This window comes from Hyperoodon ampullatus, assembly GCF_949752795.1.
Source record: "Hyperoodon ampullatus genome assembly, chromosome: 15".
NCBI classification, from domain to species: domain Eukaryota; kingdom Metazoa; phylum Chordata; class Mammalia; order Artiodactyla; family Ziphiidae; genus Hyperoodon; species Hyperoodon ampullatus.
The window spans coordinates 28,189,548-28,204,857 of NC_136928.1; the positions used below are offsets into that span (position 1 = coordinate 28,189,548).

A 15,310-nucleotide genomic window follows, 5' to 3' on the forward strand; every position below is an offset into this window, starting at 1 on the left:
TATCTGGGTTAAAAAAAAAGACGAGGGCTGGGATATTTAGAAATCAGGCATCAGCTATACTACTAAGAATGAGTGAGATAAACAGAGAATAGAGTTTGTGGGGAAAAAAGAGGACTGAGGATAGAATCTTATGCACACTAACACTTAAGAGTAAAGCAGACAAAGATACACCAGTGAAAGAGATTAAGGGTTAATTACAGAAAGAAAAAGTAGGAGGAAGAGTAACATCATAGAAGCCAAAAAAAAAAAAAAGACATCTTTATCCTCATCTTTTCTAGATTTTCTGGACTCTTTAAAAGTTAACTGGAAATGGTGATTAAATTAAATTATTGAATCACTGATGTTCAAAAATACAATTTCAGTAACCAAGAGGAGAGTCAGGTAAGGAAATGAAGGCAGCAGACTCAACAAGTCACCTGGCAAGAAAATAAAGTGAGGTCAAAACCTTTCTAAAAGTAAAGTGGTTTTTATTTGTTGATATTTGTCTCAGACATCGTTAGCAGGTTAACTCAAAAGCAATTCTCAACTCTCTTTTCCCATGCCTGCCTCCACAACAAAGGCTTAAAAAAGCTAAATATTTGCTTTCCCAGCCTCCTTAGAAGATAGCCAGTGATAGGTTCAAACCAATGAGACAGACATAGGTGCAAAACCACTGGCAGACTTCTGAGAAAGCTTCTGCCCACTTCTTCCTGCTTTAAGAGCAGACACGATGCATCTTACAACTATAATGTGACAAACTATGAAGTCAAAAAAACTTAACTTCAATCCAATGTATCTATCACCCAGCATCAACAATTGTTAAAACATGAACAATTTTGTTTCATCTACTACTACATTTTAAAAAACTTTTGTTACTCTGTACCATGTAAGAAGATACATTTCCGGTCTCATGTTACTGTGTTGAAAAGCAAGATCTTTGGGAATTCCCTGGTGGTCTCCTGGTTAAGATTTGGCACTTTCACTGCTGGGGCCTGGGTTCAATCCCTGGTCGGGGAACTGAGATCCCACAAGCCATGTGGTACGGCCAAAAGAAAAAAAAAAAAAAAAAAACTAAAGCAAGACCTTTCGAATCAAACACAGCTGGGTTTAAGTGTAGGTATGCCACTTAATGGCCATGTATCTGAAAGCCAGTTACTTACTATGAGTAAGCCTTAGCTTTCTCTTATGTACAATGCTGGAAATATAGCTGGTTGTCGACACACAGAAGTCGTTAAACTTCCAGAGCTTTCCAGTTCAAGAGTGGGTAACGATGTTTCAGACGTGAAATGCTGTTTCAGATCTAGGTTAACTGCTAGAATACATATTCTTGTCTCTGCTGCCCAGAGCAGAAAGATAAGCATACATACTATTCTGCAAATAGAGTTTGGACTGCCTGTACATTGCCTAACTAGTTTTTGTGGGTTTTTTAAACATCTTTATTGGAGTGTAATTGCTTTACAGCAGTGTTAGTTTCTGCTTTATAACTAAGTCCATCAGTTATACATATACATATATCCTCGTATCTCTTCCCTCTTGCGTCTCCCTCCCTCCCACCCTCCCTATCCCACCCCGCTAGGTGGTCACAAAGCACTGAGCTGATCTCCCTGTGCTATGCGGCTGCTTCCCACTAGCTAGCTATTTTACGTTTGGTACTAACTAGTTTTTTAAAATGTGTTTCAGAAGCATGATACATAAGCGATATAAACATAATGGCTAAGAACAAGGACCTAAGTAAACGACATTATCTGTATCCCAATGTGATGCAATAAGTATACACATCACCTATAAAGTTTTTCTGACAAAAATGTTCAACCTGAATTTAATGAAGAGGAAAAAAACCCAGAAAGGTGCAGAATGTGGAATATTCTAAAAGACAACTTTTGTGGACATTTCAGCAGTCAACCATTGTGAAAATATCCTCCTCAAAAGGATATTGGGATTGACATACATACACTATTGATACCATGTATAAAACAGATAACTAGTGAGAAACTACTGTATAGCACAGGGAACTCTACTCAATGCTCTGTTGTGACCTAAATGAGAAGGAAATCCAAAAAAAGACGGGATATGTCTATACATACAGCTGATTCACTTTGCTATACAGTAGAAACTAACACAATATTGTAAAGCAACTATACTCCAATAAAAAAAATTAATGCTAAAAAAAAGTGTTAGGGGCGGGGTAGGCAAAGATAGTTATAAAGGCATTTTGGAAACAAATGGGAAAATTTGAACTTCGTCTATGTATTGGAAGGCATTATGAAATCATTGTTAATCACTGTGTTATACTGTGGTAATAACAGATAACCATTGTAGAAAAATTTCCTTATCCTTAAGAGACAGAGGTTGAATTAAGGAGTAAAGTGTCATAATGTCTGTAATTTATTTTCAAAAACTATAATATTAAAAATGTGCATATAAAGATATAATAGATATGTCGAATGTTAATAATTGGTTAATAAAGACAGACTATATGAACGTTTATTATCCCTTCAACTTTTTTGCGGCTTAGAAACTTTTCAAAATAAAATGTTGAGAGAAAAAAAGGAGCGAAGATCCATGAGTTAGACAGATTAGTTGTGCCAATTATTTGCTGTTTTATAGTAGGGAAGTTGCCTCTCAGTTTCCCCACTGGTAAAATCACAAATAATCATTATACATATATCTCATCAGGTTGCTCTGAAGATTAAAGACACTGTGTAAAGTACTTAGAAGAATGCCCAGCACACAAGCATACAGCTCTTATTATTTATTATTTTTAATACTAAAACTTTAATGCACTGTATCTTTTCTCAAGTTAACCAATTACTCTTATGTCATAATCCAGAAAGATCCAAGACAAAGAGAGAGAAGAGATAATCAGCCTTAAGAAAAGGAATAAGAACCTAAATATGTATCAGCAGAGGAATGACTGAACAGATTAAGGTTTAGAAACACAACGCAGCTTAAAAAAAAAAAAAGAATGAAGTAGCATATATTTTGCCATGGAAAGATCCAAAGCACCTAATCAAATCTAACATATTTGTTAAATTTTTTTTTGCAATAGACAGAAAGCCATAAAGAAACTATTCAAGAGCACGTAACCTGAAAAAGATAAAAATGTAAAACAAGCAATGAAGTAGCAGGCATGGAAAGCACATGCTTTAAAAGCATCCTGGAGACTTCCCTGGTGGCACAGTGGTTAAGAATCCGCCTGCTAATGCAGGAGACATGGGTTCGAGTCATGGTCTGGGAAGATCCCACATGCCGCGGAGCAACTAAGCTCATGTGCCACAACTACTGAGCCTGTGCTCTAGAGCCCATGGGCCACAACTACTGAGCCTACACTCTAGAGCCCATGAGCCACAACTACTGAAGCCCACATGCATAGAGCCCGTGCTCCGCAGCAAAAGAAGCCAGCACAATGAGAAGCCCACGCACCGCCATGAAGAGCAGCCCCCCGCTCGCCACAACTAGAGAGCGCCCACACACAACAAAGACCCAACGCAGCCAAAAATAAAAATATATATTAAAAAAAAAATCAGGGTCCTGTGTGCATTTAAAAAAAAAAAAAAGGCTTATCTACACAGAAGTCTTTAAATAGGTATAAATGCCATTTGATGTAGTAAATTAATGGCAGTGCATGTAGCTAGAATCCTCTTACTAGCATTAATGCCTACCTACAGCAACTAACTAACTCCCACCTAAATACCTTACCTTCATAAAAATGAGACATCCCATTGGGTATCTGTGGGAAAATTTGTGGCTTAGGAGAGATTTTCCACTTAAGTGGCAGTAAGGCCTATCCAATTCAAGTAACAAATTATCTCCGCATGATAACCAATGTTTGTGTGCACACATCTATACAGGTAAGCAACTCTATTATTAGTCTATACAATTAAGGTAGGGCTTATATCACACTCAACACATGACATCAACCGAGGTACAGTACCCTATTCCTGCAACCATTATAACTGGTTTAGAGATAGACAACCAACCCACAGTGAACCCAAAGAGTCAAACCAAGGACTTCTGCAGAATTTATGAGGAAAGAAGTATTTTTATTTATTTTTTTACTCCTGGAATTGCTAGCTATACATATCGCTTAAGTCTGGAACTAAGGGGGTCACTTTGCTTTGTGGAGAAAAGTGTGCCTTTCTCCTGAGGCTAAAGCAGAAGAGAACAGCCAAGAAACGAAAATATTTCTGACACTCTGATTTTTGTTTGAGCATCTAATTCAGCTGTTCCTGAAACTAGAAACACTCCTTAAGCTTCCCAGTTAAATGAGCTAATAAATTTCCTTACTTTAAAAAAACTACTCTGAGTTAGGTTTATCACATATGACTAGAAGAGTCCTGAATAATCTCAAAAAATTTTGTTGATATTTTCATAAAGAACAACAAAACACCAAAACAGCTGCCACAAATCCATTTGCTCAAGAACATGTTATTATCATCAGTGTAGTGACCAGGAATTTGACACACAACTATATCAGCATATTTAATGATGTTAAAAGGAGCACAATTTAATTTTATGTAACTCCAAGTGATATTAGAGAATACTGTTAATATCACACTTTTCACCTTCATAGGTGCCCTGTCTTAAAAAAGGAAAAGGTCAACGAATTGAAGAACCAATGTTGAGGAAGCACCATATCTAGCCTGTTCATCTCCTACTTAAGGTTTTTTCTGAATATAGGTTCTAAACCAGGAGAGGTTTAGACCTGAAATTAAAGACTAGTGTTTGGTTTGGGCGGTTTTTAGTTTTTTATCCTTTGGGAAAGGGGTGGGGATGAGGGGGAAGAAGTATAGGAGAAGGGTAGACTATGTGCTCTGAAAAAGATAAACCATCCCAAGGGAAGGCAAGCCAGCAGGAATGAACCAATGACACTAAAGTTACCTACTGGGATTAAATTAGGAAGGAGTCAGAAGAAAGGATCATATTTAATTCTCTCCTTTGGGAAAAAGATTAAATATATTTTTATATTAGTATTTCAAATAGACAATAGCTTTCTAAAAAAAATTTTTCTCCAAAGTACCACACTAAAGGTATTAAGCAGTCATACCTGAAACATTATTTATTTTGTAAATTTGCTACTTATAAAAAAGGAAAAAATTGTTCTTACTGTTGACGTAACTGTCGGCAGCTCTCTATATGAGTAGATGTATTTTGATGCTGAATCCAATCCTATTGTAAAAGGAGAAAAGTGCACAAATTAGAACATCCCTTATTTGACTAATGAAATTAGGCTTTTTAACGTGACACAGTATACTTTGTTTTATCAAAAATTAACCAAATCTAGTTATAAATACCATTTGGCTACAATAAAATTTTCACAAACAAAAATAAAAGGCCTCCAAACAAAAGCACTTAATACCAACTCACTGATACCATTTTAAAACATTTTAGTATAGAAAACATTTTTAAAATCATACCCACGGATACTCGTTTTGAAGACAAATATACATGTAAACTTGGAGAAAATAAAAGCATGGATCAGAAATAGCTCATCTCAAATATAAAACACTACTACAGAGAACACCAAAAACTCTATAAATAGAATGGTATCATTCTATAAAATATAGTCTAAAACACAGTCTCTAAAATACAGTCTCAATGCCTTACAACTCTAAAATTGAAGCTAACAACATTAACAACAAAAAATCCTACCTCTTAGGCCAATACTATTCCAAACAAGGTACTCACTATGTATTGGCAAAGGATAAGACTAGTAAAAATATGAAAAAATGCTGCTGATCAAATCTAATTTATTTTCAGGATATAATGGAAAGTAACATCATTTCAAAGACATAATATCCCTTACATATAGAGCTTTACAATGAACAAAATGCTTTCTTATACATAACTTCATGTGTCACAAAGCTGCCCTAAAGTTACATTCCGTATCCATAAAAAGCTCCTGGAAGATACATCTGATTTTTTTTTTTAAAGGCAATACAGTTTTCAAAGATACAGTCTCCCAAATGAAACAGTTAGTTAAAAGCAATGTGTATATTACCCAATGTTTTATTGTTTCTCCAACATTTGGAAAGGCAGAAAACTTACTGAACAGTTCCATATTTTAATGCTTTCCTTGAGGAAAATGTTATTCATTTCCATTTCAAAAACATTTTAGTTTGTCATTGCCAAAGACGAACTAGAAATATCCAGAGTTAAAAACAACAGTTGACACTAATTTTGGAATCTGCCTTGTCGAGAACTATTTGAAAATAAGTGCATGCTATTTGCAATGCTCAGCAGCAGGTTATGACAAACCCTAAATTATTTCATTAAGCCATGAAACTCATTGTAGATTGCAAAAAAGAAATGGCTGTATATCCTGCTCAGTGATACAAATATTTAGAAAGCTAGAAGAGATTGGCAGTTAAGAGTCTTTAGTACTGTTAAACCCATGTCTTTGACATTAACTGGATATTGTTTACATCAGACACACTGGCAGGTATCAAGTTGGGCATGATTTATTTGGACCATAAAGTGTTTTATTTGAATAAGTTGCCGGTATTTAAAAATCCAGAGATTTCCAGCTTTTCTTGAAAAAATATGAAGATGTAATTAATACTAGACATGTATTTGATATAGCAACCATCAGGTGATGCTGACAGCTAACTTACTTAAGGCATACTCTCTCCAGTTCTACACACACACACACATACACACACACACACACACCCTTTTAACAGGCCCGCTTTACTCACTGACATCACTCGCTTTTAAGCTCAATAAATATATGTACACCACCCCCAATTTCTAGACTCTCCAGTAAGACAAGGGTCCAAGAGCAGTACTCCTCTCCAGAGAAAAAGTGATAATTATCTACTAAGCAGGAGATGCTACAAGGACTGGAGTGGGCCCAGAATCAAACTGTGAAAATGCCTACCCATATCAGAGCTCACTCTCTACCCACCAACTATTTCAAAAATCTTTTGTCAGTATTTTCTCAAACTGAATTATTTCAGTCAAAAAGACATGGCTTCTAAACCAACTGTGACAGTCAAAAAGACGTAACTTCTAAACTAAGGTCGGCTCCTCCTCTGTCTGAAACCCAATTTAGAAAAAAAATAATTTCACAGTTTCTTGTTGTCTTTTTCAGGCTATAGTTTTAAAGACTCAGAGATGGGGAACATACTGTCAGATATTACTTAGCAAGAAAAAATTTGCAGTTGGTAATTTATATTTATTGGTTACATATTTATAATGTCAAATACAAGGCAGCAAGATATATCACAGAAACAAGAGAGGTAGTTTGTACTACCTAAGTCCGTGTTCACAAATCCCTATCATTTGTCATCCAGTAGTGAAGAATTCATTAGTTAGGTCCATTGTGTTGTTCTGACTATTAAAAGGTATCTGTTCATTTAAAATGGCAATCAATCTCTGTGAATTCTAATAATCATTAAATGATTTCTTTTCCTCTCTAATTTTTACTTTTATCATAGTAATCCATACTTTCACCAACTTATACTTGAATAACCAGGGAACTCTCTGCCCTACCTTATCTCTTCTCATTTCTATTCATCTTGTACACATGTCAGATTTATCTCCCTGAAATAAATTTTTAATGTGTTACTTCACGTATCAAGAACCTTAATTAGCTTCCTAATGCCTCTCACCTCAAGTCTAAACTCCTTAGGCTAGCTTTTCAAGGCCCCTCAAACTTACTGTTGCTGCTCCTATCTGAAATGTCATCCCTCCTTCCCTGGGTATATCTAAGCCTACTCATCATTCAAGACCCATCTTCAACCTACTCCATGAAGTTTTCCCTCCCAGACCACTCTAATCCAGACAGACTTAGTGCAGTAGTCACTCAATTAGTCTTCTTTAACTAGAATACAGAAGTCTTCTGATGTCAGGAAGTACATTATACTTTCTAATTACATACTGCTAAATACACAAGTGTCAGTAAATTGATAATGCTAGCCTCAACTGATATAAGTCTGCAATCAAGATAGAAATATTAAACATCTCTCCCCCTACAGCATATCTAAACAAGTTAATTATGAACCATTTGTTACCCTCCAATTTTTAAAAAATTCTTTAGGTGTATAATTTTTCTCCTCAGTAAGACTGTAAAAACTGCTTAGGAACAACATGTAAACTTTATATAGTTCTTTATTTCCATCCCAGCACCTAATATAGTCATGTACAAAACTAGTAATCAGTAAATAGTTACTGAATAAATGTATACCTTTTCTATTCACCAGATAAAAAATTAAAACATTTAAGATATTCTTCTTGGATTTATCATGACTAACTGAAAGTTCAAAATAAATGGAATACAGGGGACCTAACACTCAATTCAGTACTTAGGCCAGGACTACTTACAGATTTTAACTAAGTGCTATGAATTATTCGGAGATTTTTCAAGACTTTGCTATTGCTATCCCCTGTGATAGGGCAAGGCAATTATTATTTTATTAGAACTCAGCAAATATGGCTAAAATGAGGTAGAATGCTGATTTCCTTTGTTGGTGTTAATCTTTATGACAAAAGCATCAGTTTTAGGTATCAGATTCTTGTTGGCTGAAACCTGGTGAGTGGGTAATAGAAAGACAATAAAAGGGCAGCACTGGAAGGAGAAAAAACAAGAGAATTAACACCGAAAGACTTTTAAGCCTATTCAAAGTATACAACCAATGCTATGGCCTTGAATCAAAGGCCAATCATGGGCCTTTTCCCCATGGGAACTACATTCCTTCCTGACCACTTGTACTGAATAATATACATCTTCAAATCACATTAGTAAATAGAAGATACAGTGGTTTCCAAACATATGTAAGTAAATAAAACATACTTGGAAATCTCTACTCAAATCCACCAATGATTACTATCAAACAGTACAGTCTACATTACTCTTCGGCACCTCTGTAAAACACTTCATTCTAACTATACTAACCATGAAGACACCCAAGGCTTCTTTGTTTTTTAAAGACTCTTCTCTCTAAAGTTCTATCATTCTATAATCTATGCTCTGAGCCCACAGCTGGTCCGAATAATTCATCTTGACTCAACTTTGCTATGGATTAAGTTATTTTAGGAAGCTCCTTCTCATGAAATGCTAAAAATCCTATTTCAGACAGAATCAGAAAATATTTAAGTCAACATTAACTGTCTTTAGCTCAAGACCGATAGATACATGCAAGGCTATGATAGACTGTCTCTTGAAAGTGTGCAGTACAAATGTTTTATTCCAAGTTTTTATTTTTATACTAACAGATTCTCTTATTTAGATAAAGGTAACTCATGTGACATTGTCTTATTATAAGTACGGTTTACGTCATATCAATTTTATGTTGCATTTTCTGGGATAACTTCTCAGAAGCTCAAAATAAATGGACAGACCCATGTGGTGTGCCCAGTCACAGGAATACAGAAAGCCTAACACCCAATTCAGTACTTAGGCCAGGCTACTTAAGATTACAACTAAGTGTTGATGTTGCAATCAAAATTTCTGCCTTTTCCTTAATGACTAGTTAACACCAGCATACATGAGAATTTAGAGGAAACTTGGGCGCTGAGTATCATGATACAGTGATCTTTAAAAACACTCACCTTCAAATGACTACATTCTACGTTACACAGAGAACACAAATGTGGAAATATTCTTGGAGACGCTGCATAATAATCATTCATCATAGAAGGAGTTGGAAGTCTCTTCATCTTCTGGGCATCAGCATGTGAAAACTTTGGTAGCCATGATGCTTTCACAATCCCAAAGGGAGACTGAATGGGGATGTCAGCCTCTGACTGGTAATTCTTTTTACTTCCTCCCGATCCATGTACATTAGATGAGTTAATGACAGGTTCACGTGGGATCCGATCTTGTTGGCTTACAGCTGAAATTAATTCCGATGAAAACGGTTGCTGGTTCATAGAAGGAGGAATCAGAGACTGACTCATTGTCTGGTTAACTGGCTGGCTAATGGATTGGCTGACAGATTTTACAGGTTCAAGGACTGACTGTCCTCCTGAAATGTGTAAGCCTGACATCTTGCTTCCACTCTCAACTGGGAAAAAGGACTGATTATTGGAGGACTCACTGGGGAAGTCCATCTGTCGAAACACATCTTCAACAGGAAACATAGAATTACATATCACATTTGGAGTGGGAACAGATGCAGAAATGCTTGGCTGTGACCGAAATTCATTCTTGACCTCATCAGTTGGAATTTCAGGATCGTAAATACGTACTTCAAGTGGATCTTCTGTGTAGCCATATTTGCTTGCATGCCCATAATCAATCACATTACTCGCAACTGCCTCACTACCAAGTGTTTCTTTATTTCTGCTCTGAGAAGGTAAATTAGGTAATCGGCGCCCCATTTTTCGCATTCTTATATCCCTCAAAATTAATGGCATATTTTCAGGAGTTAGTTGTTCATCAGGATAGCGACTGAGCTCTTCTAAGTCTTCGTTCGATAATCCAAAACTTGCTAAGATACTTGAGGCACTCTCTTTTGTATAGCGGCTCTGTACTTTAGGACTCTGCTCTGTAACCTGCGTTACAGAACTCTGTTTCACTCCCACTGATGCAGACATATGAGGCTCATCATCCCACCGGCTACCATGAGGCTTCCCCTTCTTTTGTTGTGCTTCATGAAAATCCAATTTTTCTTTGGTCAATCTTGGATCAGTTCGGTGTTGAGTTACCTGAACATTCATTCTCTGTGGTCCCATGTTCTGGTAAGATTCATGGCCAGCAAATCTGTGTGGTATCCCACGGGCTCTCCCTGCTGGGTAAAATCTTGGAAGACCCATAGATCCAGGCCTCATAAATGGTCCTGGAGGCCTCATCCCAGAAGGGTTAGGTGCTCGTGGCCTCTGAAGTGGAAAGTTTCCTCGAGGATTAAACCTGGGTCTCGACATGGCTATTTTCAAGAAAGCCTGATTTAATAAAGTATAAGGTGGTGTTGAACTATGTGAGGCAACGGCATTCAGCTGCTGAAGCGCCAACTGAGTCTTAATCTGAGCAAAGTGCAAAGGAGGTGGGCCCAACAGAAGTGGGTTTGCAATGCCCAGGTTCAAGGAATTCACAAGTGGTGCGAAATTTTCCAAGAATAACACAAAGCTGAAAGTTAAAACACAAATATTAGATCATTTTAACTCAAACTACTTCATGAAGTGGGTTCTACAGCCAGTGTAAAACATTTTGAAACAAAGCCATGAAACCATTCTGCATTTCATACACTTTTAGGGTGTTTACGAGGATATTAAACTTTCCCCAAAACTTTCTCTTCTTTTCTTTCCCGAATCCAGAACACAAACCCCAAACCTCAAGCCAGAGTTCATGTACACTGTGTTGCACTGGGTGCTGTCCTAGGTGCTGAGCGGCAATTACAACTCCTTTTAAAACTTCTTAGAAGTGTCCAAATCCTGCATGCCATTGGGGGATGGGGTGAGAATATACATTCAGTTGCTGTGGTCAGTAAGTTCTCAGAAGTTGTTTCTTTATCATCATAGATCTTTTTCCCCCTTCTTTTTGATTTTAGTGGAAAGGAACGAGTTCAGAATCATTCAATTTATTAAACATTTTTTGTCTAATGTGACAGTCATTATGGAGTTTTCAAGCCAAATAAAACATGATTCCTGCCAAAGTGCAAGCAATCTAACAAGAAAAACAAAATAGAATTTTTCATTATTACAACAATGCTAAAAAGCATCATAAAAGGATTTATTTCTGGAAGAGGTCATGAATGTTTGAGTTGAGTTTTATGAGTATCTTCTAGAGTTTTGAGGGAACTGGGATAAGAAAGATTTCAGATAACAAGGTCTTACTAAACATGTGTTTATCAAATTTTTAAAAATGTAGAATAGCCTAGGTTAAGGCTTCTGAATAAAACACTGTAATAAGATGAAACAGCTTGCTAGGATGATTTAAAATTTTAAAACTAATTAAACTTATTAACTGCGTGTTTCTGACAAAGTTATAAAATTCTGGACCAAGACAAAATATAGTTTCAGTTAAGACATGTGATTCTTCATTAACCCCAGGACTATTTAATAAAATTATCTATGAAGACAGAAAAAAAAAATTGCCAGAACCTCTCTCCCTTATGCCAACTTTTAGCTACTGTTTTTACTGACTTTGGAACTTTCTCCCAAAACTATCCATTTTCAACCCTCTGTTCTCTACACCAATTCCTTTAGTTAATGAGGCTCAAAAACATTTTATTCTCCATTTCTAACTAATCATAAAATTCTGCGTATTCCTGTCAATGTCTCTAATATATACTGTCCTTTTTCCTTTCACCACCACCACCACCCTACTGCAAGCTCTCATCACTCTATACCACAGCTGGCCTCCACCCCAATTCATTCGGTCGTTACTGATTAATATCCCTAAAACACTTTTTATTATCACTCCTCTACATAAAAATCTTCACCACTTTACTGCTTCTCGTAAGATAGTGTCCAAACTTGTCAACCTGGCACTTAGTATATAACCTAATCCAATCTTTCACACTTTCCTAGCCAATAATACTTAATGAAAAACTTTTGCTACAGCCAAATTGGTCTATTTGCAATCTCCTGACCACTTTCAACACATGCCATACTTTATTCATACCTCACTACCTAAAATACTCCTAGGTCTCTGAATCAAACTCAATCTTCAAGATTGTTTCCAAGTCCCACCCCACAAGAATCTCTTTGATCATCTCCTATGGCACACATTAAGCTATTAATCTAATAAATGCAGTAATACATGCAATGTTCAAATTCATTTCTAAGCTAGTAATGTATCTCTATATGTCAGATGAGAAGGGTTTGAATTCTACCAGATTCACCATTTACTATTAAGATTTTGGGCAAGCTACTTAATCTCCAGAGCATCAGTTTCCTCATCTGTAAAAAAGGAAAGTATCTTCCTCTATGGATTACTGTTAAGGACTAAGATGAAATACAAATATGTACAGTGTCTAACAAATGAGCTGCTCACTAAATGTTAGTTTCACTCTCCCTCCCCTCATTCCACTGAGCAGGGGTCTTTCAGGCAGACAAACCTCACTCCTAAGCATCAGTATCTTTTAATCTCTGCCTCTGCAAAGCAGAGGGTAGCTAAATTTAGGGGGGCAAAAAGGGTAAGAGATGAGTAAAAGCAGAAATCATAAAAATAATTTCTATCTCTATTCACATACAACCTCTTTCTATCTTAACAGATTCAGAAGAATAGAGTTAAACCTCTTGAACACAAAACCTATCCTGGAAGAACTACAATATAATAGGTGCTCTGTAAGCCCCAAAGTAAAAGCAATCCAAAAAGTCAGCTGTGCTTTATAAAAGTGTTTTGAAGCAATTAATTCCTGCTAATGTCAATGTCTCAAAAAAAAAAAAAAAAAAACTCAAAATGCAAAAAGATCAGAAAAAGGGAAGCTTCCCAGCTACACAATAGTATGCTCCAGTCTAAAGTTAACACTTTTTCCTTGGCTGTTATAAACTGAAAATCTACAGTTATCCACATAGATTTGCTGATGCACTGGCATTTAAAGAATCAAATGTTGACTCAAGTATCTAGCAAGTGAAATGATGAATTTGGGATTTTCATTAAAATAATCTAGAAAACAAAGGGTGCATGTCGGCGGGAGTGAGGGGCGGGGTTTGGTGAGTGAGAAGTTAGATGAAGCACAACTGGCAAAAATATTTGTTGTGGAAGCTGAGTGACGGGTCCAAAAGGATTTATCACCTTTCCTCTCTACTTTTTTACATGTTTGAACATTACCAAAATAAAAAATTAAAGTGCTAAATATTAAGTATGACATTTTTAACAAAACAAAAAAGGAGGGTGGGAGAGTATAAAACCAACGTAACTTCATACTTCTCAATCTAATCTAATATTATCACACCAAAGTCTAACAAAAGCCAAAATGAGGGCTTCCCTTGTGGTGCAGTGGTTGAGAGTCCGCCTGCCGATGCAGGGGACACGGGTTCATGCCCCGGTCTGGGAGGATCCCACATGCCGCGGAGCGGCTGGGCCCGTGAGCCATGGCCGCTGAGCCTGCGCGTCCGGAGCCTGTGCTCCGCAACGGGAGAGGCCACAACAGTGAGAGGCCCACGTACCGAAAAAAAAAAAAAAAAAAAGCCAAAATGAGCTAATTTGCTATGATTAACAGGCAATGTATAAATAACATGCAGATTTAAAAATCTCATTTTAGTTCATTTTCCCCTACATCATTCCTTCCCACCTGACTCAACTGACTTACTAGTTATTATTAAACAGTTTCATATTTCACTCTTTCTCTGTGTGGAAAAAAAACTATTTGTGAGATGAAAAAAGTAAAATTAAGCAAAACAAGCAAAGGACTCTTGATATGAAACCCCTGATTAAGAATTAGGTTATGCCACACCAAAGAAAATAAACCCTCAGTCTTTGGAGAATGAAACTGATATAACCTAAAAACAATGTGATAGGAAACAAGAACCAGGAAGACAAGGGTAAATTTGGCATTAACACCTGGAAAACAACTGAACAAATAAAGACAACAATTATAAAGCCTTCTTAACTCTAGGAGTTCTGGCCATAAAGAGGTTCATTCACCTAATGGAATTTACAGAGAGCCAACACATCAAATCATTAAACTAACTTAGAAAAATCTGAGTTGAGATCTGAGTTCTTAATTATTAACTCCTCTGAACACAACTGCAATTAAATAATACTTACCCTTTAAAATAAATTTTTATTCCTGATGATATAACAGATGTTTGTTAAAGAAAACAATAAAAAGTAGTAAATGAAATGCTTATCAGGAAAACCATTACCAACACTGAACTAATATTTTGATGTAATTTCTTCTAGTTTTGTGCATGTGCATACGTACATGGGTGGGACGGGGATGAGGGTACACCAAACGTTACTGTGTGAACTACGCTATTTGCTATTTTCAATCAACATTTTATTTTCCTAAATTTAATGGTTTTCAAAAACAGGATATTTAATGGTCACAAAACATTCTGAACTCCTGAAGGATTATTATTTTGACAAGTAGCAGTTAAAAACTCTTTTCTATGTCCTATCAAGAACTAAAATATGCCACTCTGAAAAGAAATGAAATATTCAATAAAATGTCAACCATAAAAATTCTTTTAGAAGCATCTAGTAGAAACTGAGTTCTTGAGGCAGACATGAAGAAATGGCTTAACAGATTTTTTTAAAATCGCCGTGATATCCCATAACATATTTCTGAGATGTCCACTATCTGCTATTTTGATACAGTCTTTCAGATAGAAGGGAATCCTTAATTTTCTTTACAGATATTCATAAAGAAATCTGAAATCTAAAAATATAAAAGCATCATCAAAAATTAGTCAGCCAGATCATAATGGCTCCATTAGATTC

The 15,310-nt window shown here is 36.2% G+C and overlaps 1 protein-coding gene across 1 annotated transcript in view; it reads right to left on the reverse strand.

Moving 5' to 3' along the window:
* The window catches only part of ZNF638 (zinc finger protein 638), a 69,466-nt gene extending 58,606 nt beyond the window's left edge, over positions 1 to 10,860 (reverse strand). The window contains exons 1-2 of the mRNA XM_079720609.1: positions 9,532 to 10,860; positions 5,087 to 5,148 (exon numbers count right to left, since the gene is read on the reverse strand). Of these exons, the coding sequence (XP_079576735.1) occupies positions 5,087 to 5,148; positions 9,532 to 10,845 (1,376 nt within the window). The 5' untranslated portion in view covers positions 10,846 to 10,860. The remainder of the gene's footprint in view (positions 1 to 5,086; positions 5,149 to 9,531) is intronic.
* Between the last annotated feature and the right edge of the window lie 4,450 nt (positions 10,861 to 15,310).